Below are 23,993 nucleotides of genomic sequence, written 5' to 3' on the forward strand. Positions count from 1 at the left end.
ACAGATTATGGTGATGTCATGATGGCATTATCTTGAGAAAACGCTGGCTTCCTTTCTGTGTGGCAGCTTCATCTTTTTTCTTCTCTCCTCTGTTCTATCTTCCATCTGCTATCTTCTTTCTTCCTCCGCATCTCCGCGGACATAACCCAGCAGCGACTTCTGCCAAAATGGCGACCCTGCAGTGACATCCTCCCCAATCCTCCAGTATTGCCCTCAGTATATGAGCATGATTAGCCCAATTAATGAAGCCTGTCACCCATAGTAAATAATTATATTCTCTATACGATATGTGAAGGATAGAGATGCACTAAACAATGCACATTCATCAGCCTTCTCAATGTCACATGTCACAAATCTTAGCCCTATTTATCACTTTGAAACAATACTGAGTATAAATGTGGTCTATCATCTCTTTAGCTAATCACCATGGTGAGGGAACTCCTACAGTGATTACTAATGTCAGATAAAATATATTTTAGGTATTGTGCTGCTTTCTTTTTCAAAAATAGTTCTAGTTTTTGCATGATATATATTTTTTTCATATTAGGCATTTATATGTGTTCTAGCTCTATTATATTAGCCACATTTGCTAGACCATCACCATGACTCCTTATTATACAATAGAGTGAACTCGCCCAGCTAGACCATGGAATGCTACGGAGAAAAGGACTTCATTGGACAAACAGGACTTCATTAGCATTGCCATAAAGAATCAGCTCAGTGTCTGTCGTGTTTAAGCAGGGAAAATCATCCAAAATATCACGACTAACAACAATGGCGTCCTCCAGATCTGCAGATAAAGGGAGTTTGTGGTATCAAAATGAATCAAAGCCAGGATTTTTGTCAAAGCCGTCTGGGGTAGTAGTCATTGTGCCAAACTAAAATTTGGTGGTTCCTACATCCATCTGGTGAACCCATGAATTTAGATTGTTACTCTTACAAGGAGCTGTGTTAATAACCATCCATTATGGCTAGAAATATTCACTCTGTAGTGAAACCTGTAGTCCAACTACACAATTTTTTTTAGTTTAAAACAATAGTTAATAGCAAAAACAAAAAAATCTGTACACATTCATTCCATCTGTCTGTACTTGGCATCACTGGCCAAACTGAAACAAATACTTATTGATTCAAGCCAGCCCTCATTGCAGAAAAGCAATTGGACGTGCGTACAATATTCGCTGAAGATTTGGGAAGCTGAAAAGGCACACACCTGTTTTTGAACTACAACACCTATTATCCTCAACTATTAAACCAAAGCTTTCAATACATAATGCTGCTGGGGAAACATTAGGCTATTCCTTGTCTGTTAGTTCACTAACCACTGGAGATAAATGCCAATAAATAGCAATAAATAGCATTTATTGTACTAATCAACAAAATATATTTGTGTTCTCAAAAAAATGGTTAATGTGGTCATTCAAGCTGCCAATGAGAGGGAAAAAAATAGCAGATTTGAGCAAAAAAACTAAAATAAACAGCCCAAGTAATGTTATTAAGGGTATCAGGTGCGCGGTGAATATTATTTTTTTTAGTCTGTTCTGTAAGATATTAATGTACACCACTAATTAGGCATTTATCTATTATTTACTTGCGCTTCTATTATGTTATTTTGTAAGAAAAACTCTGTTTAGTATACTGTGCAGCATAATGGGTTTAGGCCGTGTATTTTAGCGCCAAGTTTATGCGAACTCATACAGGAAGTGGCTGTGAGGGGGTGATTTTCCTCAAATGTAACCATAAAATGGCTTCCTGTTTTATGTCAAGAACTGAAAAGCTTGGCTTCCTCCAAGACTTGTCACTTCCACAGCTTTATTAACATAGCAATAACAGACGATGCATTTTTCATCAGTTTACCTGTATATATATATATATATATATATATATATATACACGTAGATATATAGATAGCTATATAGATATATGGCGATATAGATATAAACTATTTATATATATATATATAAACCTATAGCTTAAATTAAAATGTTGACAATGTAATTATCTTATCAACAAAGGTATTTTATAAATTATCAAATAAACTACAGAGCCAACAAACAGGTTATTTCCAAAATCTCAAGGTCCAGCTGCACCTGGCCTTCCTGTGTTAACACTGTCCCAAAAGCTGACTGTATTCTCTTTTTTCTGATATCGCGTGCGGAGTCATGGGATTTGTAGTCCACTCCATGCACGCTCGCCTTGGCTGGCCAAATCCATAGACTACACGTCCCGTGGTACCTTGCGAGCGGCCTATGAACGAGTACCACATGGAACAGCAGAGAGCCGGAGAAGGGGGCGGCCTGGGTGTCTTGGCAACAACCTGGTGCCTCCTCTTGCCAGCCGCTACCGCCTGTCCCCGGGCTCTCTCTGTCACCCTATGATCCCCCCTCCACGGTGGGCACTATAGACACAGCCACCATGGATTTGTTTGGGGACCTACGGAGAATGAACAAGAGGCAGGTGAGTTGCAAGGGGCATCTACAGGGGCACCCGGGGTATTTAAGGCGAACTTCGCTTAGGGCGCTAGCGATCAGTAATACCATCACCTATGTTATTTAAAGGGAAATCATCGCCTAGGCTGTCTAAAGGGGCATCTACGGGGCTTATTCAGCCCCTGGGGTATCTGATGGGGCTCCAGCACCAGTGTTTATTGTGAGGCTCCTGTGCTGTCATTTCCTTACTAAATCTTTAAGAACTGTTCCAAGAAACCGGGTCATCAGTCAACATGTGCCCTGATCCCTAGGCCCAGTGCCTAGGGTCACATGATCATAATTTATTGCATGGCCTTGTTACGGTTAATATAATTTTTATTAAATAATACTCTGCGTCATATCGTGCAGCTATTAGAATAATTGGTAATAATATCATTACAGTATCCGCCATATGGAAAGGGTTTTTCGTCTCTGAATAGCCTATTTCCAACATACCGCAGTTTGTCATTTGACGGCAACTCCCATCATCCCTAGCATTTAAAAGCAGATCAGACCCTTTCGCCCATCTAGTCGCCCATTTTTCATGCTCTAAAGACACACCTTAATCAGTCGTTGGTCTCAGGAGCCGTATGCCTATCCCCAGCATGTTTAAATCCCCTCACTGTATTAACCTCCTACCGCTTCTGCTGGGAGGCTGTTCCTCTAATCTACCACCATCTATGAAATGCATATCTTACATTTCCCTCTCGTTTAGGACATTTGCTAAAATTACATTTGATTTCAGAGCTACGATCGCACGCACATATATAACAATAGTTGTGCAATTAGTTGTTTTTAGGGTTATCAGTAATACTTTTGTCTGCAAGGCGTTTTAGCGGACCAACAATCATCGAATAAAATGCAGAAATGCCTACATTTCCAAAACCTCAGACATCCCTTCTTCATATACAACTTTTTTTTTTAAACAAAGAAAATAGAGTTTATTAGCTTTACAAATGAACGGGTTTCTCATGTACACAACAGGTCTATTGATGGCTGAGTATGATGGGAGTCGGCACAAAAGAACATCTGGTGTTGAGAATGGCTAGCGTCTCCCACGTTAGAAGCTCACATTTTCCACCAGATGCAGAATGAATTGAAATTCACCAACCGACATATAACGCCATATGTTACCTTTAAATAGTGATTCTATGACGAATAAGTGACAAATAAGGGGGAAAATAATATTTTGTGTAAAAGATTAAAAGTAATCATAAGAAATGAAAAACTTAATTATGGTCATTTTTTTATAATGAAGGTCGTCTTTTAATCAGACCTCGAGTCCGTGGCACGGCCTACTAAGCCTAGGAGCTGGTCACTCACGCTGTCTCTCACTCACACTCTCTTTAACGCTCCCTCGCAATGTCTACCTACCTACCTTCCCCGCCCATCGTTTCCATGTCTCCTTTCCCGAAAACTCAGCTTCTCTTGCTTCTTCTTGTTCTTCTGTCTTCTTTCTTTGTTGGCTTCTCCCCGGTATCAGCTCCGTAATTCAGATACTTACGCAATTTCTTCAAGAGGCCAGAATAAAGCACATACTTGAGGTGGAAGCTGCTGCTGCAGAGTTGCAGCTGCCATCCTCCGCCATTGCCCAACAATTCTTGCCACTCATTGACTGAAGCAGTCAATCAGTGGCAGGAAAGTGCCCCCAATTAAATTAACGGGGGGCTCCTCCTGCGTAAATAGACCCCCTGCCCGCTGCGTTCGTGCAGCCAGCGCTGGGACTCACTGTCAGTAAATATATGAAGATGCGCTCGGCTGAACATTTAACGGGACCTCTCGGCTGTCATATGCATTAAAGTCCATGAACAGAGGCCAAGTAAAGCACAATTTATTATATTATTATGCACATTTATTACAGGCTGTCCCCATAAAACAGGCAATTTTATTACTGCATCCGGCAGTATTTAGGAACAGCAAAAGAGACTGCTTTATGGCGATTGCTGAAAAACAGCATATGACAGCAAAGGGAAATGACTGCAGGAGCTTCCTGATCACCCGGGGTTTTTGGTATTCCAATTCTACGGATTCACATAGAAAATGTGTTCCTCTTTTTCTTAGGACTCCGTTAAAATTCCGTTTTTTTCTTTGTGGCCATTGCAGCAGAACAGAATGATTAACAATGAATGGATGAATGATTATCAATCCAGGGATTATTAACCCTTTGCGACAGGTACACAGCGATTGCTTGTGCGCCTGTCGGATTCCCAGTTAAGATCATCGTGTGACTGGTTTGGGATATCTGAAGCTGGCTCTGTCTGGTCTCGTTCCTGATCGTGCTGGGAGTTTGTTCAGTTAATAAATCCATCCCTTCTCTGAGTGTGCGACATTTAACTCTTCGAGCACTCTGTGAGTGCACGTCTATTTAGAGGATAATCGTACTGCAGTTACTTAAATACTGGGCCGCTTAAGTAGCGGTGTGTACCTGCGCATGCATTGTTCTTAGTAATTAAGCCCACGCCTGGTTTGGCTGGTATAGGAAACGTAACACAGCAGCGCGTGACACAGCAGGCTGGATAATAAAGCCAGGAACATTGAAGTGTTTCGCCGTTGGCTTTCAGCGTTCTGCTTTCATCTTCCCACGACATTGGCATAAAGCACTTGTAACAAAAACGCCTGGTTTGTAGACTTATGCGTTCAAATTCGTACAGATTTTAATTGTAACAAAAGTTGCCAATTTTGTCAATTGGTAGGAATGTCAAAAACGAGGAGGGACACCCCCCCGATTGTGGGAAAGGGAGGGGCTGTGCCCATGGCTCCACCCCTTTATGGAAGTGCTCCGCGAGGCCAGAATAATCCAGACAGCTTCACGGAGAAAGAGAGCCTCAGAAACGCTTCTCTTTCTCTAGGAATCTGTCTTCATTATTCTGGCCTCTCGGAGTATATTTGTAGTTTATAAAGTTTTAATTAACGAAACGTATTGGGTACTTCCTGCTTATACTTCCTGCTTTCAGGAGAGGAGTTAAAGGAGACCCAAAGTCTTATTTTTTTAGAAAGTCCGTGCCCAATGCATACATTTTTGGGGACTAGAGCCTTCCTTTCCGTTACCGGCAGCTGCACATCATATGCTTTATGCCATCCATACATACGTAGTCTGAGTATTGTGAGACCTGCTGCCCTAATATAATTATAAAGTTCAATAATAAAATTTGGGAATTTTCTTATTCACTTTTTTCTACAATTTTGTTAGAAATCTCAGGCAGGGATCGTTTGTAACTGGCATTATTTATAATGACATTTAGAAATATTCCTTGGTTGACAGGCCAGATAGAATTCTAAAATAATGAACTGATTATTGATATTTTTTTTTGTAATTATTTGTTTCGCTCAATCCGAGGGGCCATTCAATGTATTAGTAGGTTGCAGCTGAACATCGGGTTTTTCCCTGAAGGAACGGCCGACTTGGCCCTGTGTAATGCCGTTGTTTATAAAAAGATTTATGGTTGCCCTCAACATCTTGCAGGAGGCACGGAGACATGGCTCCTAAAATATAACTCCATAGAAGGGGTTCTAAAGAGCGCCCCTATGCCGTACCCATTCATAAAGTTGCATGGAGACTCCTATATCTCCCGGTTCTTCCTCTGGCTGACACATAACGCTCTTGACTATGGATGTTCTTGTTAAACGCCATGACTAACGTTCACTTTTCTTTGCTACCCCGCAGCTGTACTACCAAGTCCTGAACTTTGCCATGATCGTGTCGTCTGCCCTCATGATATGGAAAGGCCTGATAGTGGTGACGGGAAGCGAGAGCCCAATTGTTGTGGTATTAAGGTAAAGAGGGGAAACTAAAATTATTTTCCCAGCACCTTTATGTTGTAAATGTGAGGTGTTATTCTCTTTGGGGATAAAGGATATTAAGTGAACATATACCGTATTTGCTCGATTATAAGACGACCCTGATTACAAAACGTAGAAAAAAAAGAAAAAGCCTTAATATAAGATGACCCCATAGGAAAAAAGTTTTATTAGTAAATATTAATTCACATGTGAACTATTTTTCACATTTAATAAAAACTATGATTGAGAAAAATGCATTTTTGGTTTTTATTTCCTTTTATTTGTCAACCTACCCTCCCAGTTATGCACATCTGCCTCACGGCTTGCTACTCTGCCCCCCTGATATGCCTTATTTCCCCTCTATATGCCACTCTGCCTCCCTGATATGTCACTTTTCCCCTGTTATGCCTTATACCCCTATATGCCACTCTGCCTCCCAGATATGCCTTATACCCCCCCTATTTGCCACTCTGCCCCGCAGATATGCCTTATACCCCCATATGCCTCCCTTATATGCCCCCCCCCGACTTACCGATGCTTTCCTAGACTTGTCCCCCGTGCTCCAGACTCCCTGGTGTCGAGTGGGGGCAGCCGGTGGACGTGTGGGCTTTTATGACTGAGTACCGGAAGGTCACGTCGCGCTGGTGCTCCGTCATTGAAGCCCTGACCTTACCAACTAAACCGACCAATTAACATAGTAGAAAATTTGTCTATATGCTTGGTTCGCATTTTTAAGTTTGGCTGATTTATCTTAGCTTTGTTATGACTCATGTATTATGTCACGTTTTATTTTGTTTCACACAGTGGCAGCATGGAGCCCGCTTTCCATCGAGGAGACTTGCTATTCCTTACAAACTTCCAGGAAGATCCTATCCGGGCTGGAGAAATTGTGGTATTTAAAGTAGAAGGCAGAGATATTCCAATTGTCCACAGGGTCATCAAAGTTCATGAAAAGTAATTACTCTTTTTTTTTTTTTTAAACATTTTCTACAATCCTAAAACAATCCTGTGTTCTTATTAAATATAAAATAGTAATTAATAATATGATATCTCTAAAACACTAAGTAGGAAGCAATTAAAGATATATATATAGAGAGCTGCAGTGCTTTAATGACACAAGACTGGTCCCCGTTCTCACCCTCCACCTACTTTATGGCTCATGCTCCTCGTTTATCAGCTATTGGCCTTAAAATGCCATGGGCAATTTTGGACCCAAGTCCCTTCTCAAGTCAGCGAGTACAAACTGGGAAACCTCTGATCTACTGAATACACTCCATAGTCTGAGACCAAAAGAAATGAAGGTGGAAACACGACCTTCTATGTCAACATCCCTAAATGACTAGTGGCCACAAACCTGTTAGTCCGACTTAAGTAATAAGAAAGGCAGTAGACTGTCCAAAGAGAGGATCTGGCAGAACTTGCCATTGCCAGTTTACGTAAGAAGTAGCAGATGTGTCTGAATACTGATTTGAGAATATTTTTCGGCTTGTGACCAGACATCCCTAGACTTTTCAAGCTTTACATGTATCTCGAACTATAGAAGGCAGCAAATGTCTGCGTCAGATGAATGAGAATGAGCCAGTTGTTTCTTAACTGCCTATAAGGCGCTGTTCCATAAACTTTAACCGATCTGTCATTTTATTGTAAAATGTATCTATCTTATAAGTAGATCCGCTATAAGGAACCATTTTTGATTTTTTTCTTCATAAACGCGTTTCTCCTTTCCAGAGAAAACGGAGATATCAAGTTTTTGACTAAAGGAGATAATAACGAAGTTGATGATCGAGGTTTATATAAGGAGGGCCAGAACTGGCTAGAAAAGAAGGACGTGGTCGGGAGAGCACGAGGGTAAGAGGCTTTCAACTAAACATATTCTGTAGATCTGCTTTATAGATTAAGACCTCAATGAGTTATTGGAAATGGAAACAATTATTTTACAATGTATTGCTTGTTTAGAAATATAAAATATTTGGGAAGAAGGTTTCGGAAAGTACACGGGACTCCTGCATGTTTTAGTGCAGGGAATCCCGGCATCCGTGTTTTGTTTCCTTGGGTTGACCCACAAAGACGGTATTGGCTTCCATATCACGGTTCGCGTTTACAGTGAATTTCATAGAGGTGAACTTGGAAACATTGTATCGATTCTGGCTCATAAATACTGCGTGTCTTAACTGCTTTGTCAGCCAATCACTTTCCCAAGCTGATATAGTTGAGTACATTAAATTAACCCATAATATATAAATATATAAGAAGCTAAGCTCATTTATACCACGGGAGCAGCAAACGTAACGTCCAACCGCTTTTGCAGTTCTTTTATTTTTTTTATTAATGTTCTTTGTATAATAAATAAAATAAAGAGGTACAGAGAATATTTCAATGGGATCTGGTGTGAAGCACAGTATATCTTGATTTCTCTTACTTTGCAACGGGCTAATATACTATCAGTATAAAAGAAATAAATGTTCCAACAGACTTGTACGGCCAAAAAGGCCAATTATTTTACTCATATATTACACAAGATCCCTCCATTAAAGTTGGAGCGAGCCTTGCCTCAAATGACTTCGTGTGCGTATTAATCCCGGTTCGCCAAGCAAGCTAAGACTTTTAGAAATACAATTTCAGGTGAAGGGAATCTCACGGAAGAAGCAAATGAAAAGAATCAGGAGAGACCTAGGAGAAAACATTGCAAGCTTTTAAATTTCTCCAAGGAACCTTATGCAACCGAGTACGTGCAGTACCCAAGGCAGTAAAGCCGGAGTAATATGATCTAAATAAAGGCAACTTGTCTAGAATCATCTTGAGAAGCTTTCTTATATTCGGGCATATTCGTCATATTTAGCACGGAACAATGATTTTCAGCCTCGCCTTGTGGAGTCTCCCTTCCCATGGACAGATGGACAGGAATGGCCGCGCCTGGACAGCCTTAGATCGTCGTTCCCAACAAATCACTTTAGACATTTTTCTCAGGAATTATTATTTAAGAAACTAATATTTCCTGCCATCTCTTGATATCAGACAAACAGATGCTTTGTTCTAAAATTGATTTGCTTACCCAACCTAATGACAGAGTAAAAAAAAAAATGCTAAAAAAATATATCTGTCTGTTACTTTTACAAGAAAATGTGCCACATGTTTAGGTCACAATGTGCTAAGAGGTTCCCCAAATTGCTGTGCAATGCAAATGATTGCAGAATAAATAATTAAAACGTGAATCTGATTTAACAGATCGGATTGAAAGTTTTAACAAAGTATTGTGTAACAAGAATTTAATTTGTGGATATGAATCAGTAAACACTCTGTTATCACCAAAGAGTGCACCACCGTGACCTCATAAAGCTTAATATCTCTCCTGTTTTACTCAAGGTTTTTGCCATACGTTGGAATGGTTACCATTGTGATGAACGATTACCCAAAATTTAAGGTAAGAAAGAAAATTTTAATATTTTTTCCGATCCTTGCTCAGTTTATGCCTATCCTATGCATGGTTAAATTCCCCAATTGTATGAACCTCTACAACCTCTGCCAGGGGGCTGTTCCATATATCAACCACCCTCATAGAAAAGTAGACCTTCCTTACATGACATCTAAGCCTGTGACGCTATAGTTTTAGACTATTCCTCAACCATTATAGTTTTAAGCTCGGCCTCAGTGGTGCAAATAATAGCCGTGCAACCAGTTTACTTATTTATTTAGTTGTGGTCTCCCATGTGAATGCACAATTCTGCAGAATCTCCGCACACGAGTCTGCCTCTCTCAGCATGGATTCCGAGGGGGGCTAACAAGACCCTTGTGTGCATGCACAGAGAGTGCAGCCATTGATCTCAGTGGGAACACTTTCCAGCCACTGATCGGCTAGTTTCATAGTTTTAAACTATAACTACTTCTAGTATTGATATTTTAGTTGAGCATTTTAAATGCATTAAATAATTACTAATGTAGCAAACCCCCTTTATTCTAATGAAACATACTGTATCGACTACCGATAGTATATTCTTTATATTTTTATTTCTATATATATATATATATATATATATATATATATATATATGAATCTAGTTGAGTTTGATCTGATTATATTTTCGTAAATTGTCGTATTGCGAATTCTTTAGATTTTTCCAGAAGCACCATATCCACTTTACGGTAGAAACATCTTCTCAGAGAGTGATGAATAGAATAGAATACAACAGCATTTTAGACCTTTCATAGCGGACGGAAACTATTTAATGAACAGTTAGGTTATCATTGATTTAAATGCAATATAATATATTTTTTGGATGCTTAACCTTTAATATATACGCTTTTCTTACAGTATGCGGTTTTGGCGATTATGGGAGCTTTTGTACTTTTAAAACGTGAAGCATAAAATTGGAAGCAAACCCTGATAACAATGAAAACATCGTCACTAGATCTAATATATTCTGTTTTGTTTAATTCTATTTTTTTCTGTTAAAAGGCAATGTGAACTCTCCTGGCCCTGTACAAATAAACGTCCTCTTACAAAACACTGTTTTTGCCATTTATTTATGCTGTATTTTTGTCTTAATGGTCTAAAAATTTGGGAAATAGTTTTTTTTTCTTCTTCTTCAATTGGAGAGCTAATGAAATACATTAAAAAAATGTTTAGGATATTTAAAAGAAAAGACAAATCAAAATGGGTAAAACCAAAAATAATACAAATCATATAAAAACAATGTATTCAATACAGCAACGTATAAACATAAATACCAGTACCCAGGCAGATAAAATTGGGATACCTCCCTTGAATAAAGTGCTCTTAATGTAAAAAAAAATGGCCGTCTTTTCATTTATCTTGTGTATCGGCGCTGGCTGCTGGTATATATGTTGTATATTTTGATCCGTTCTTAATAAATTAAATGCCATTTATGAACTAGCATGCTTATATAACTCAGATCCCATTATGGAAAAAGTTGCAGGCTAATCAATATTTAATATTAAATTAATTTGTTGGTTTTTAAACTTTTTTTTTTTGATGGATTTAGACTTACCCTACAATATGATGTTAAGTCAATAATATCTTTTCTTTGTAATAATTAGCAATTTGTCATGCATAGATTTTCTGTACAGAGTCAAATTGTTTTCTGATCAACATTCACTTTGTGAATGTGTCCTCAATGACTCACTAAAGGTTCAAAGGTTAGTATTTAAAAAAGGTCAAAACATTTTATTCAATAAAGTATTGTGTCGGTGAAAGATTTATCTTATGGAGATCACTCAGCTATTTTATTACATGGAAGAAAAACAAGATACACAAAAAAAACATTTCCTCTAAAATAAAGACAGTTTTTCCTATTTTTGCTTGATTTTTGTTGCAAGAGATCACATGGCTTGCTGTAACTGCATGAAACTGTACACTGCTGGAAAGTCTATTACCATCAAGTCCTCCCAGATCCTTCTACATAGTGGATACACAGCCATTCAATTTTATCATGCCTGTTTTTATGCCCAGATGCGTATGTTTACATTTTTCTATGTTGAAATGCATCTGCTACTCTACTGGCCAGTCTCATATTTTCTCTCAATCCCTCTGATTTAGTTACCTTTGTGTCATTCACAAATACTGACATATTGCTCGTATTGCATAGTGTCCTATGCCAAACTGAATCGGGTGGAGACCCTTGGAGTGCTTCATTGAAAACTTTAGTCCAACTGAAAAAAAACAACCCCCTGTATCTCAACCAATTCTCAATACAAAATACCTTCTTCCAATCTGAGATGTTCACATTTATTAATTATTTTTATTTATTTGGTTGTATGACACTTTACCTCTCTGGTCAATATTGCGGTTTACAGTATCATAAAAAGCAAACAAGTGATCTCAATTTAACTTATCATTATCATGTATTTTATAGTATTGAAGGATGATTTCAAATATGGATTTTCTAAATGTATTATAGAGGTCCAAATCTCAATTTAGGCTCTTTCATTACGCATGATGCTTAACCCTAAAACTTGCCATTATTGTTTCAAATTCTAATTGCTTCATCTGGGACTATATCTGTTTAGTCTGTACACATGAGAAGATATTTAGGGTGATGTGCTGTTAAGAACTATTGAGTTTTTACAGGTAATAAATACCCATAATCAATAATGTTTTAGGACTAACCCAACGGTTTGACGTGAGCTATTACTCATAGAACCATGTTGACTTCCACTAATGATGTTATTGAATAGAACAACTTATTGGTAGTATATTTTAGGAATCTTTCAAATAGCTTTCCCAGTATGTTAGGCTTACCGGTCTATAACTTCTAGGCCCAAAACATGTTCTTTTTTAAGTAATGAAATCACATTTGCTTTCCTCCGGTCCATCTCCAGTTGCAAAAGGTACAAAAATAATAGGGGTCTGTCAATCACTGAACTAAGGTGTTTTATTAAACTCCAGTTAATTCAATCAATCATTTATGTGAATGATGATGACCAACTTACTTCTCTAATCTCTAACTGTGAGGATCTTCACTGTTTTATATTGTCCAAAAATAATAATATGCACTTGAGCTTGTCACCTGTAACTGGCATACGTTTCTATCTTTTAAGGGGTTAAACTTTTTCTATTATTTTGCTATTGATTTATTTGAGAAAAAAAATTGTTAGCATCTTCTGGAATCATTTTCTCAGTCTCCACTTTAACCTTATTGCCGTTACAACCTTTTAAATGTTTGTTATATTTCTGAAAGGATGCCTGTCCCTTCTGACTTAAAACATTAAAAGACAATTGTTTTGTTTTTACATGCATTCATCATTCTTCATTAAGCCCTTAAGGACTATTTTACGCTATGGGACTGGAACATTTTTCAGGTTGTTGGTTTGTGTTCCTTCCACTGTTATTTCTCTCACAACTTATACATATACGTTCAGTTGTATGAAAAAAGAAAGTACACCCTCTTTGAATTCTATGGTTTTACATATCACGACATAATAAAAATCATCTGTTCCTTAGCAGGTCTTAAAGTCAGGTAAATACAATCACAGATGAACAACAACACATGACATATTACACCGTGTCCTGATTTATTCATTAAAAATAAAGCAAAAATGGAGAAGCCATGTGTGAAAAACCAAGTACACCCTTACTGCTTCCATGAGAAGATGCTAAGTAGCAGACAGGTGCTGCTAATCAAATGCCTTTGATTGGACTGCAGAATTCAGGCATGAATGCCAAGGAGGAAAGACATCAGCCATGATCTTAGAGAAGCAATTGTTGCTGCCAATCAAGTCTATCATTCTACAGTGAGAAATATTACTCAAAAGTGGAAAATATTCAAGACATTTACCTATCTTCCAATGAGTGGACGTCCCAACAAATTCACCCCAAGGTCAGACCCGATCTTTAATGTTCTGCGTATGCCATAGACTGCATTAAAATATGCTATGATGTCATATCCTGGCACACCGTGTCTTAAAGCCACGCAACGCCTTTTTAATACCTTGCGGAAGGTGAGATACACTACTAACAGAGCCAAACTAGCCTTTCTAAAATAGTTGTAAGTGATTTGAAACAAAAATTTTTCCTAAAATACATTTCAGATACAATGTTATCGCTGTTTCCCAAATGTTCCCGTACTTGGATACTGGATAGAAATTCACTTTTTCTAATCACCGATTACAATAAAGAATTATTTCTGGTAAGTTCCTCCACGCATCATCAGCAGGCTCAAAAACCTATTCTACCTAAAATACAGATTTAATTTATATTAATCATATAATACTATTTTTTTGTAACTTCTAAGTCCAGTTCCTCTATTTTAACCATTTCTTGCATTTGCAAGCGTATATTTAATGTAGCAGCTACATGCCTTTTGGTGACTTACCTGCTAAAAAAGTATCTTCTTTTTATCTAAATTATCCCTTCTCGCATTCTCCTCTTTAGATCCGTATACATATAAATATGAAGATGGAATACCTAAATTTGGAACCTTCGTCAATCATTTTTATAATTAATGTCGTTGTGTTCATTTAGTTTCCGCGAGGAAGAACATTAGTACATACTGAAGGCAGTCGATAGGTCTTATTTGTTAGGTAATGAGTAGATTAATATTTCAGATGTTCTTTCCAGGATTTTCCATCAAAAAAGGATGTCACCGATTACAAATGTTGTTTTTTTCATTCACAAAAATCTCAGTATCATCCGGCATGGAACAGACTGTGTGTTGATTGTATTTTGTGATAGGTAGCTTGTTACTCTTGTTCAATTGATGAAAACCCTATCAGGATATCTATAAGTCTGTCACCTCAATGTGAGATGTATCTCTCGTCTCATATTTTGTTGCCAAAGGTTTGTTAGGTGTCCCAGGCAGGTGTCAAAACACTAGGAAACATTAGCAGTTTGTCATACAATTACTTATTCTGTTGTTCATTTACATTGCTCATTCCTAGATAACGAACGTAAGTTAATTATACGGCAGGTGCTGTGTATCACCGTGGCTTTCTGTTTGCTATCCAACTACATCAATGAATGTGTGATATTTTCTAGAGTAAGGTGAGGAATGGCAACATTTAGCCAGATGGACAAGTTCAGCCAAGTGGTCTTAGTCATAGACCAGTCTGACACATTGGCCTAGTCCTGTCCAGCTTTTCCCTGAAGGTCTGAATCGAAAGCTACCAGTTACGATATAATTAAGGTCTCCATACTTTGTACTTGCCGATGGCTGTGAATATTCTAATACAACACACTAAAGAGGTTCAGGAAGTGGCCCAAATTTCCAACTTAGGGCAGACGAGGTAGTAGTTGTCCCTCGACCACCTTAAGCCTATGGACGATTACAAGCAAGTGGTCTTAGTCAAAAAACAGCCCAACACATTGGTCAAGTCCTGTCCAACTTTATCCAAGAGGTTCTGAATCGGAAGCTATCAGTTACAATATAATTACTGTCTTCATCCTGGTGGCTCTGATATTCTAATATAGCACATTAAAGAGGTTAAGGATGCGGACCAAATTTCCGAACCAGAGCAGTTGAGGTGGCTGTTGTCCCGTCTGCCCCATTGCCAAACCACAACCTCCTGCCTTAATTCAATGCTTAACAGTACAATTAAAATAAAACGGTCCCGCAAACACATCCTATGACTTTACCTATATATTTACACCAGAAGAACGGACCTTTAATGCATTGAAACCTCGTTTGAGTCTATGTTTCGTTCCGACAGTACAGGGGCCGCTGAGATGCATTACGTACACATTTATCTAATGACACAATAAAATAATCCGAATTAAGCCTGACAAGAGAACTGAACCTGTCCTCCGTTCTCAAGATGCAGCCACATGGCCAAAGAAAGAAGCCGGAAAGTCAACCAGGAGGAAACAACCAGTAAGCAAAGTCAGGAACATATCTGTATGTTTAAGATACGCCGTAAACGAACCATTAATTATTATTTATTCATTAAACAGTAATGTGTGATCCGTGCAGTAGACGCACAAATAAACTCTCTGGCAGTCATGGTGTTAAAGAACAAGGATCCGCCATCACATGAGATCAGGGAAATATAATAAGAAAGAGCTTTGCAGATATAAAGTAAATTGTTGTGGGAAATGTTGGTGGACTTTCTGAATTAACGTTTCAACAAAAAAATTGCCTGAGGTGGAACGAAGCCAATGAGAAGAAGAACCCAGTAACCATAAATAACGGAGCATTACACAACGAGCTAATGATTTTGGAGAGAAATACGGTCAATAAGGCAATCTGTGGTTTCTTTCACCATTACATTTGGATTCGTACAAACGTAAGTTTTAACAAGGAAGTAACCCTCAATGATGAAAGATGCTGCCCCGAGATGCTGGTGCTTGAAGTAAATGTGAGTCCAGAAGGCGGCAGGGACATCAATTTTGCAATCAAAAACCCTGCAAATTTCATTTCAACCGAAAGGTTAGGAAACAAAATTTTCTTGGCCGCACACAAATGTGGCGAAAACGGGAAAAAAATGTGCCCAAATCGATTTTGCTCGCCATGCACAAGTTTATTTGCCATCCCACAAAATCAACTCTTCTTTTGATTCAGTTAACAGAAATTGCCTTTCTTTACATATGTTTTTTGGGGCGCAATGCTGTTTAATTTTTCCAGCTTTTTATAGGCATGGCGCTTTATATGGTTTCTCAACTTTGGGCAGATTCCTCCATTTATTTTTTAATTTTATTTGATTATTAAATTAGTTTTAAATAACTAAACGTGAGTGGCACCATATATTGTTTTGGGGGTGAATATAGGGGTCCTGCTTGCTTTCTCTGTTTAGTCAATTGTGTGAGCTGAAACTCCCCATACAAACTCATGGTTTCAACGCAATCTTCCATACCAGGGTTTATTTTATACTTATGTAGTAACTAGAGCAAAATATATAACCTGGAGTAAAAACAATTCTACTATAGACATATATATGAATGACGCTTTAATAGATAATATAAAAGGTGTAAAGCAGAATCTTAGTTAATTGTGGTTTCTGAGTGGCGGGGAGATAGGTGACACCCTCTCTAGTGCTTGATTTATATGCCACTTGGCATTGTGTATTCTCAGTGCTCATTCACGGGATGTCTGTCCCTCCTGATAGAATTATAAAAGTGGGAGATAACATAGAAAACTGCAATAAATATATGTCCGGCGTGAGTCAGTGACGTTACAAAAAAATTTCATTTGTTCGGCTGGAAATGAAGGTTAGATTTTCCGGGCGAGTGAAGACACACAATGGAGGAAATCCATCAAGTGGCAGGAGGCAATGCAAATAAATAAATAAACACGCTGTTTGTATTAGTGCCATGCTACACAATCTGCCAATTATTGAAGTATTATTATAGTCCAATATTATTCACTTAACATGTTCAGTACCAGTGGATTAAGGTCAGTAAGGGAAATTGGAAAGCAGGAAAACAGATGCTTGGCATGAAAAACAACACACTAGAAACAATATTGTAGTGTGTGTAGTGCCCACCCTCTGTAATTAACACGCACACTCACTCTAACACACACAATCCCTGTAACACATGCACGTTATGAAACAATCAGTTACACTCCCTAATACGCACTCATCCTAACACATACACACCCTAACATGCACTCTAATACATACTCTAACACACACTTACTCTAACACACAGTTAAACACACTCTATCACACCCTAACACACACTTATATATATATATATAGTTTATATACATACATCGAGAATAAGCATAATAATTCGGACTAGGTTAAATAAGAAGGAAAACAGGAGGACGTGTAACTCTTTGATGACCTTCCTAACTAGTTTCGGCATGCAAAACTAATAATAATAAATAAACATGTTTGCACATCACAAGCATAAAAACAATATTTGGCAAATATTTTCTGAGTAAAGTCTCAAACTTTTTTTTCAATCAAGAAATATTTCCTAAGGAAGGTAGAACACAGATACATATGTGTATAATAATAATAATAATAACTGATCATGTGTTAAATATATTTTATGGTATACAGGACCATGGCATTAGGGTTAATTTAATTTTCTTAGTTTCACCTAATACACTTCCTCCTACTATTTTTTTCACATTTTTTCAAACAACTGCTAAGTAAAATTAGGAAGCTAATTACTGTACGGTGTAAGCAAACACTGATACCTGGGGCTGATGAACATTTGGTGAAAGGTGACCAATTTAAAAGGTTAGATTACATCTAGCAGTTGTAGAAATAATTACTATTGGAAACAAAGAGTAATAACATTTGAGTGACATGGATTATGCTTGGTATTGGCATGTGTGACTCAGCCCCAGTATTGGAGGTAACGACTGAGGCTGAGAGCAGCATGGCACTAGAGGGGAGGCAACAGTTTAATAAATTCTGACACCAGACCTTCCTCTTTCATTTATAAGTGCCTCTCACTCAAAGTGAATTACAATTAAGAAAGTATTGGAAGGGAAGCACCAAGTACCAGACCCAGCTGCCTCCAGCATCAGGACCACAGTCAGCGCCTGCTTCATCCAACATCAGAACAAGAGACAGCTCCTGCTTCTTCCAGCATCAGGACCAGAGACAGCTCCTGCTTCTTCCAGCATCAGGACCAGAGACAGCTCCTGCTTCTTCCAGCATCAGGACCAGAGACAGCTCCTGCTTCTTCATCCAGCATCAGCACTGGAGACAGCTCCTGATTCCTCCAGCATCAGCAGCAGACAGAAAGCTCCTGATTCCTCCAGCATCAGCACCACAGAGGGCTGCAGATCTAAACTTCATTGAGAGCTCTTACTCTTCCAACTCCAGCCCCACAGACAGCTCCTGAAGCAGACAGATGATGGAGGGCACTCTGGTCTTCTGGAAATACCGCACTCTCTTCTCTCTCATTCTGTGTACCCTGCTTCTTTTTAGGGTTCATTTAGCACAATCAGCTCCTGCACCCCAGCAACACATAGAGGCACCTTCACTGTCCAAAATATCACCCAGAGGAAGCCATTGGGCTGTAGGTGAGTATACTAGCTGCTATATCACATTTGAGTACCTGTAGTTGTTACTGCTAGCATCCAGTGCACTGGTAAGTATGTTGGTAACATAATTAAATGTATATGAATGTATGGGGCTTAGAGGAAGAAGCTGGAAGCCATTGAGTAGTAGGTACAGTCAAGGTGTGAGTGCTTCAAGCATCTCAAGGGTTAACTGTTAAACCTGCCTTTTTACACATTGATCCCAAAAGAGTGCCTATGTACCAAACAGGATACATTGTATTCTAAAAAGAATCATGCAGTTTTCCCAATTTATGTAGACAGTCTGTTGAATCGAGTTTAACCCTTTGAAATGGGGTAACTGCAATCAAGTAATTATATTGTGCTTTAATTTCATTTTATCATCAAATTAATGTAACATTGTGTGTGGTATTAACCCCCCCCATGTAGTTTTATTGAAATTGGAAATATCCGAAATAATTGAAATAATCTTGAAAATGACATCCAACGGCGATTCTGTAACTAATTTAACCAATTAAGTAAAAGTTCATAATGTAATTCACGCATCTTAACTGCTTAGATTCCTTGTATCATAATAATAAATGTACATTATTTTTGAAGACATGAATAATGACATTTTTCTATTAAACCACAACCAATTTGTGAATTGTTTATAAATTTATACTGGCCAACACCTGATTGTGTTACTATTACATTATATCTCTATACTTGCCATAGAAAACAATATTATATATTTTTTAAACTGATACATTTTGATCACATTTATTTAAATTTGAATAAGAACAAACACTACAGGGATAGATTATTATTAAAATATATAGATAGAGGATTCTACTTGGTTATTTATGAACATTTCAAGCTGACAATGTGTTACATAGTATCTGTCTAGCCCAGATCATCATAATAATTTAATTACAATTACAATAATAATGGCAATTTCTTTCACATTAGAAAACTGTTTTTACTAATTGAAATATAAAGACTATAATCCATTAAAATAGCACTGTATTCGTATAGGCGTTCAAAAACTATGGTTTCAAGGTTTTGTTTAAACTCCTTACAACAGAATTTAGTGGGAAACCTTTATTTTTTTTTAATTTTTATTATTGAAAATGAGAATAAATCATTTCCAGCACCGAAAAAGCTTTGCAAGTCAAACGATGAACAGTTCTTTCTGATTATATAGAAACCAACATAAGTGTACTTCAAATAGTTAATTCTTTTTTTTATCTATCGTGTATTATTCTATATTATGTTGCCTTGCATTGGATTGCATATTTATTGTTTTATATGTAAATGTGTGCTTTCCTTGACCTTTATTAGGGCTAAAATGTACAGAAAAGTGCATTCTCCAATAAATGTATAGATCAGCATCAGCTTTTAAATCAAGTAGCTCTAGCTTCGCTGAGTTGTCTACAAGTTGTCTACGAGTTTTCTACGAGTTGTCCGATAAATGTATAGCTTTACTTTTTTTTTGTTTCGCACTCTTATCTTTTAAGGTCACCTAATGGGGAAGAAGAGTATAGAAGAATTTCCATATGGATATGATGGAGGAGATAAGATGTCTACTGTCTACTCTGAAGGAGACAAGCCAATGGAGGGCTACCAGCAGTGGAAGGAGGCATTTGTCAATTTATTGAGGATGCTGGAGGCAAATGATTACAGAAACTCCCAGCCAGTCAGAGACACAACATTTTATAGCAAGAAGCCCTGGGACAATGAAGAAAATAATTATAAAGAGGTGCGTGTATCATTCTATATAGTTCCACATTTTACACCTTTAAATGTTTCCATATTAGTTTTAAGAGTATATTGTTTTCCTTTCCAATCCCAGAATAAGGCAATAGGGAGCATGCTGCCATAAAAAATGATACGGATTACTCGAGAACATTTCAAAGGAGGAATCCAGTTTGTTCACTAAACGTTGAGATTTAGTCTCACCAATTGAACTTTAGAAAAGGGGGATTGGTTGGGTCAAGCAGCAGTGGCGTCGGCAGAGGGGGCCATGGCCCCCCCTAAATCATGCTGTGCCCCCCGGTGTGCCCCCCCAATTGAAACGCCGTCTTTTTTTTTTTTTTTATAGATCCGGAGGAGAGAGTGAGAGGCGCCGAGCGGTTGCTGAGGAATAAGTTCTCAGCGACCGTTCGGCGCCTCTCACTCTTTTCCGCGACCGCGAGGCCTCTGCCTTGGTCGCAGTGCCGGCATTTCAAGCCGAGCGCCGGTATATGATGTCATATCCGGCGCTCAGCAATGAAGCCGCGCACACTGCGGCAGAACCAGGAAGACAGAGACCTCGCGATCCCGCCGCTGGACTTCTACAAGCCCAAGGTAAGTGAACTTCAAAGGGGGGGGGAGGGTAGAAAGTTAGGAGGGGGTTAGAGAGTGAAAAGAGGTAGATAGGAAGTGAGAAGAGGTAGATAGGGATACATTGGGAGGGAGAGAGGGGGTAGATAGGATAGATTGGGAGGGAGAGGGGGTAGTTAGGATAGATTGGGAGGGAGAGGGGGTACTTAGGATAGATTGGGAGGGAGAGGGGGTAGTTAGGATAGATTGGGAGGGAGAGGGGGTAGTGAGGATAGTTTGGGAGGGAGAGGGAGATATTAACATATATTGGCAGCAGGGGCTAATATTAATATTAATTGGCAGCAGGGTCTAGTATTTATATTCATATTGGCAGCAGGGTCTAGTATTTATATATATATCGGCAGCAGGGGCTAATATTAATATATATTGGCTGCAGGGGCTAAGTTTATATATATATTGGCTGCAGGGACTAATAATATATATTGGCAGTAGGGGCTAATATTAATATATACTGGTAGCAGGGTCAAATATTAATATATATCGGCAGCAGGGTATAATTTTTATGTATATCGGCAGCAGGGTATAATATAAGTATATATCCGCAGCAGGGGCTAATATCAATATATATCCGCAGCAGGGGTTAATATTAATATATATCAGAAGCAGGGTGTAATATTTCTATATATTGTCATCAGCAGGGGCTAATATTAAAGAATGAGAAATAACTGCCTAACGTGTGTGTGTATATGTGTGTATATATATAGTGTATATGTACCGTTTTATAATTGGCCCCCATACTTTGGTTCCTGGCCCCCCATGTGCCCCCCCTAAATATGAAAGCTGGAGACGCCACTGTCAAGCATATGTAGACTTGATCTGACTTATCAGGGGGGGAGAACAGCAGACTGAGCCAGCAAAAATGTCTTCTGTCCTCCTTCTGTATCTGACCCATCCCTCTCCGGGGTCCGGGACAATGACTCTCGAGGGCAAGTCTGCCCTTGTGCAAGGGCTTTGTATTCCGGGCTACTTGGTCAAAGCATGTCATGCCCTGCAACAGGCAACTCAACCCATGGTTTATTGAATAAACCCCAGAGCAACTTATTGTATAAATGTTATTCCGCAGACTAATAGAAACGTAGACTACTCAGTCTTACTTCCAATATTCTCGTGTAGAACATTGCTACATACTTGCTACATTTGCACGAACAAAAATTTAGCTCAAATAGCCAACCATCTAAAGAGCCTGATTTATATGAATTAAGTGATCTTTTCTTATTGCTCCTGCAGCAAAGGTCACTCATTTCAGCTCGCAAATGGTAGAGGGTATTTAATGAACATTTGCTCTACTAATCTTGGTAAAAAGTTACACATTGGAGAAGTGTTGTATTCTCTGAGAAAGCAGCTTGTAACTTCTTAGCTAGAAGCTGCTTTCCCAAAACATGGGCGAAATATAAATATAATTTTGGCTTCAAGATTATCCAATGTTATTTTTTTTTTGGTGACTTTTCAAAAAAGTCAGATTCCCAGCAGCAGGGTAGTTTGGAAACAGTTACAAGATAGAGTAGAACAAATGCAACTCAAGTTAAGTAAATCTATTCCACACATGGCCGGTGAGATACTATAACGTTCTATCATTGTGCAATCTCGCAATGTATTCTTCGTGAAGTCACCCTCCCATTATTCAAGAGCTACCTACCTAAAACCCAATTCATAGCACTAATAGGGGTAACCAAAGTTATTGTCAGATAATCTATGAAGGTCATAGGTAAAAACCCAGCAAAAACTAATGGATTTGAAGAAAAGGTAGTTGAATTATAGTTTCAATCATCATGAAACATGCTGAGTATATCCAACGTGTGCACTGTAGAAGGGGTTGTGTATGCTTAACTTCAGTTTAGTATTTGCAAGTATAATAGTAAGCAAACAGCACCAAAGTTGCAACTTTAATAACTTTAGAAGCAGTGAATGGCGCTAATCACAATATCCTAAAAAACCTAATAATGGTGAAAAACAGAAACTTCATATATTGCCCTAGATCCAATAGTATTTTTGTCTGAATGAACGCGTCGGATTCTACATTCTAGTGAAGAGATGCGACATGGTTAGAATTCTTCTTATTGGATTAACGCTCAATGAAAGGTCGTGAATTGGTTACTTGCGGCTGGAGAGATAAGAGCTATAAACTCGGTGTTGTGAGAAAGGGAATCAGTTTGGTCTCGGGTTTCTGCAGGGTTTCTGCCCCGTCTCACTGCCTTCCCCCCTCTGCCCCTTCTCACTATCTACCCCCCCTGCCCCTTTTCACTGCCCCCCCGACCCTTCTCACTGCCCCTTCTCACTATCTACCCCCCCTCTCTCTATCCTTACTTACCTCCTTGCCGGAGTCCTGCGGTGGAAGCGGGAGGCATCCGTCTTCTTGCTCTGCCGCGGTGCACGCTTCACAGCTGAGCACCAGAATAATTCCGGCACTTAGCATGAAACACAGCCAACTCGACGGAGAGTTAGGGGTGCCGAGCGGTTGCTGAAAACTTCACGAGCGACCGCTCGGCGCCCCTGCCCAGGACTTAAATTAAAACACCGGGTTTTTTTTGTTTTAACTTTATTTAACATCCTCCGTGTTAAATAAAGTTATAAAAAACTTTATTTAGCATGGAGGATGTTAAATAAAGTAGAAAAACAAACAAACAAAAAAAACACGATGTTTTAATTCACAATGTTTTAATTTAAGTCCCGGGCAGGCACCCCTGTTGCCATGGCGCCATGTGCGGCCGCACAAGTCGCACACTCCTAAGGCCGGCCCTGCATGCTGATGTTGGTGACCATCTTCCAAACCTTGCATCAGAATCACTTTTTATACATATATATACCCTTCATTGATTTCGTTGTTGTTTTTATAATATTTATTTTATGTTTTTCTCTGGATTTTTTTTTCTCAGATGTTGGATTATCTGTACCAGCTGATGGCCATGAGAGATACAACTCAAAGTTGAGTGGACTCGCTCCGTCGGAAGGG

The 23,993-nt window shown here is 38.7% G+C and overlaps 2 protein-coding genes across 2 annotated transcripts; both read left to right on the forward strand.

The window, feature by feature from the left end:
* The first annotated feature begins 2,397 nt into the window (after positions 1 to 2,397).
* LOC149284235 (signal peptidase complex catalytic subunit SEC11C-like) lies at positions 2,398 to 10,638 on the forward strand. Its single transcript, XM_089496977.1, has 6 exons — positions 2,398 to 2,457; positions 6,133 to 6,242; positions 7,053 to 7,202; positions 7,977 to 8,096; positions 9,612 to 9,669; positions 10,558 to 10,638. Exons 1-6 carry the CDS (start codon positions 2,416 to 2,418, stop codon positions 10,609 to 10,611), a joined length of 534 nt encoding a protein of 177 aa, XP_089353103.1. The 5' UTR covers positions 2,398 to 2,415; the 3' UTR covers positions 10,612 to 10,638.
* Positions 10,639 to 18,513: 7,875 nt separating this feature from the next.
* Positions 18,514 to 23,970, forward strand: LOC149284236 (gastrin-releasing peptide-like). The gene is made up of 3 exons (XM_089496975.1): positions 18,514 to 18,682; positions 20,179 to 20,420; positions 23,917 to 23,970. The coding sequence occupies exons 1-3, from the start codon at positions 18,514 to 18,516 to the stop codon at positions 23,968 to 23,970; spliced, it is 465 nt and encodes a 154-aa protein (XP_089353101.1).
* Positions 23,971 to 23,993: the final 23 nt, after the last annotated feature.

This window comes from Sceloporus occidentalis, unplaced genomic scaffold, assembly GCF_023333645.1.
Source record: "Sceloporus occidentalis isolate IW3139 unplaced genomic scaffold, rSceOcc1.0.p SCAF_97, whole genome shotgun sequence".
Taxonomy (NCBI): Eukaryota; Metazoa; Chordata; class Lepidosauria; order Squamata; family Phrynosomatidae; genus Sceloporus; species Sceloporus occidentalis.

What these genes read in the sequence shown, in the direction of transcription:
- LOC149284235 (XM_089496977.1), top strand. Translation starts at nt 2,416, where the DNA reads ATGGATTTGTTTGGGGACCTACGGAGAATGAACAAGAGGCAG. An exon ending in CCAATTGTTGTGGTATTAAG is followed by an intron (nt 6,243 to 7,052) that starts GTAAAGAGGGGA and finishes TGTTTCACACAG; the next exon opens with TGGCAGCATGGAGCCCGCTT. An exon ending in ACGATTACCCAAAATTTAAG is followed by an intron (nt 9,670 to 10,557) that starts GTAAGAAAGAAA and finishes CTTTTCTTACAG; the next exon opens with TATGCGGTTTTGGCGATTAT.
- LOC149284236 (XM_089496975.1), top strand. Translation starts at nt 18,514, where the DNA reads ATGGAGGGCACTCTGGTCTTCTGGAAATACCGCACTCTCTTCTCTCTC. An exon ending in AGGAAGCCATTGGGCTGTAG is followed by an intron (nt 18,683 to 20,178) that starts GTGAGTATACTA and finishes TTATCTTTTAAG; the next exon opens with GTCACCTAATGGGGAAGAAG. An exon ending in AAGAAAATAATTATAAAGAG is followed by an intron (nt 20,421 to 23,916) that starts GTGCGTGTATCA and finishes TTTTTTTCTCAG; the next exon opens with ATGTTGGATTATCTGTACCA.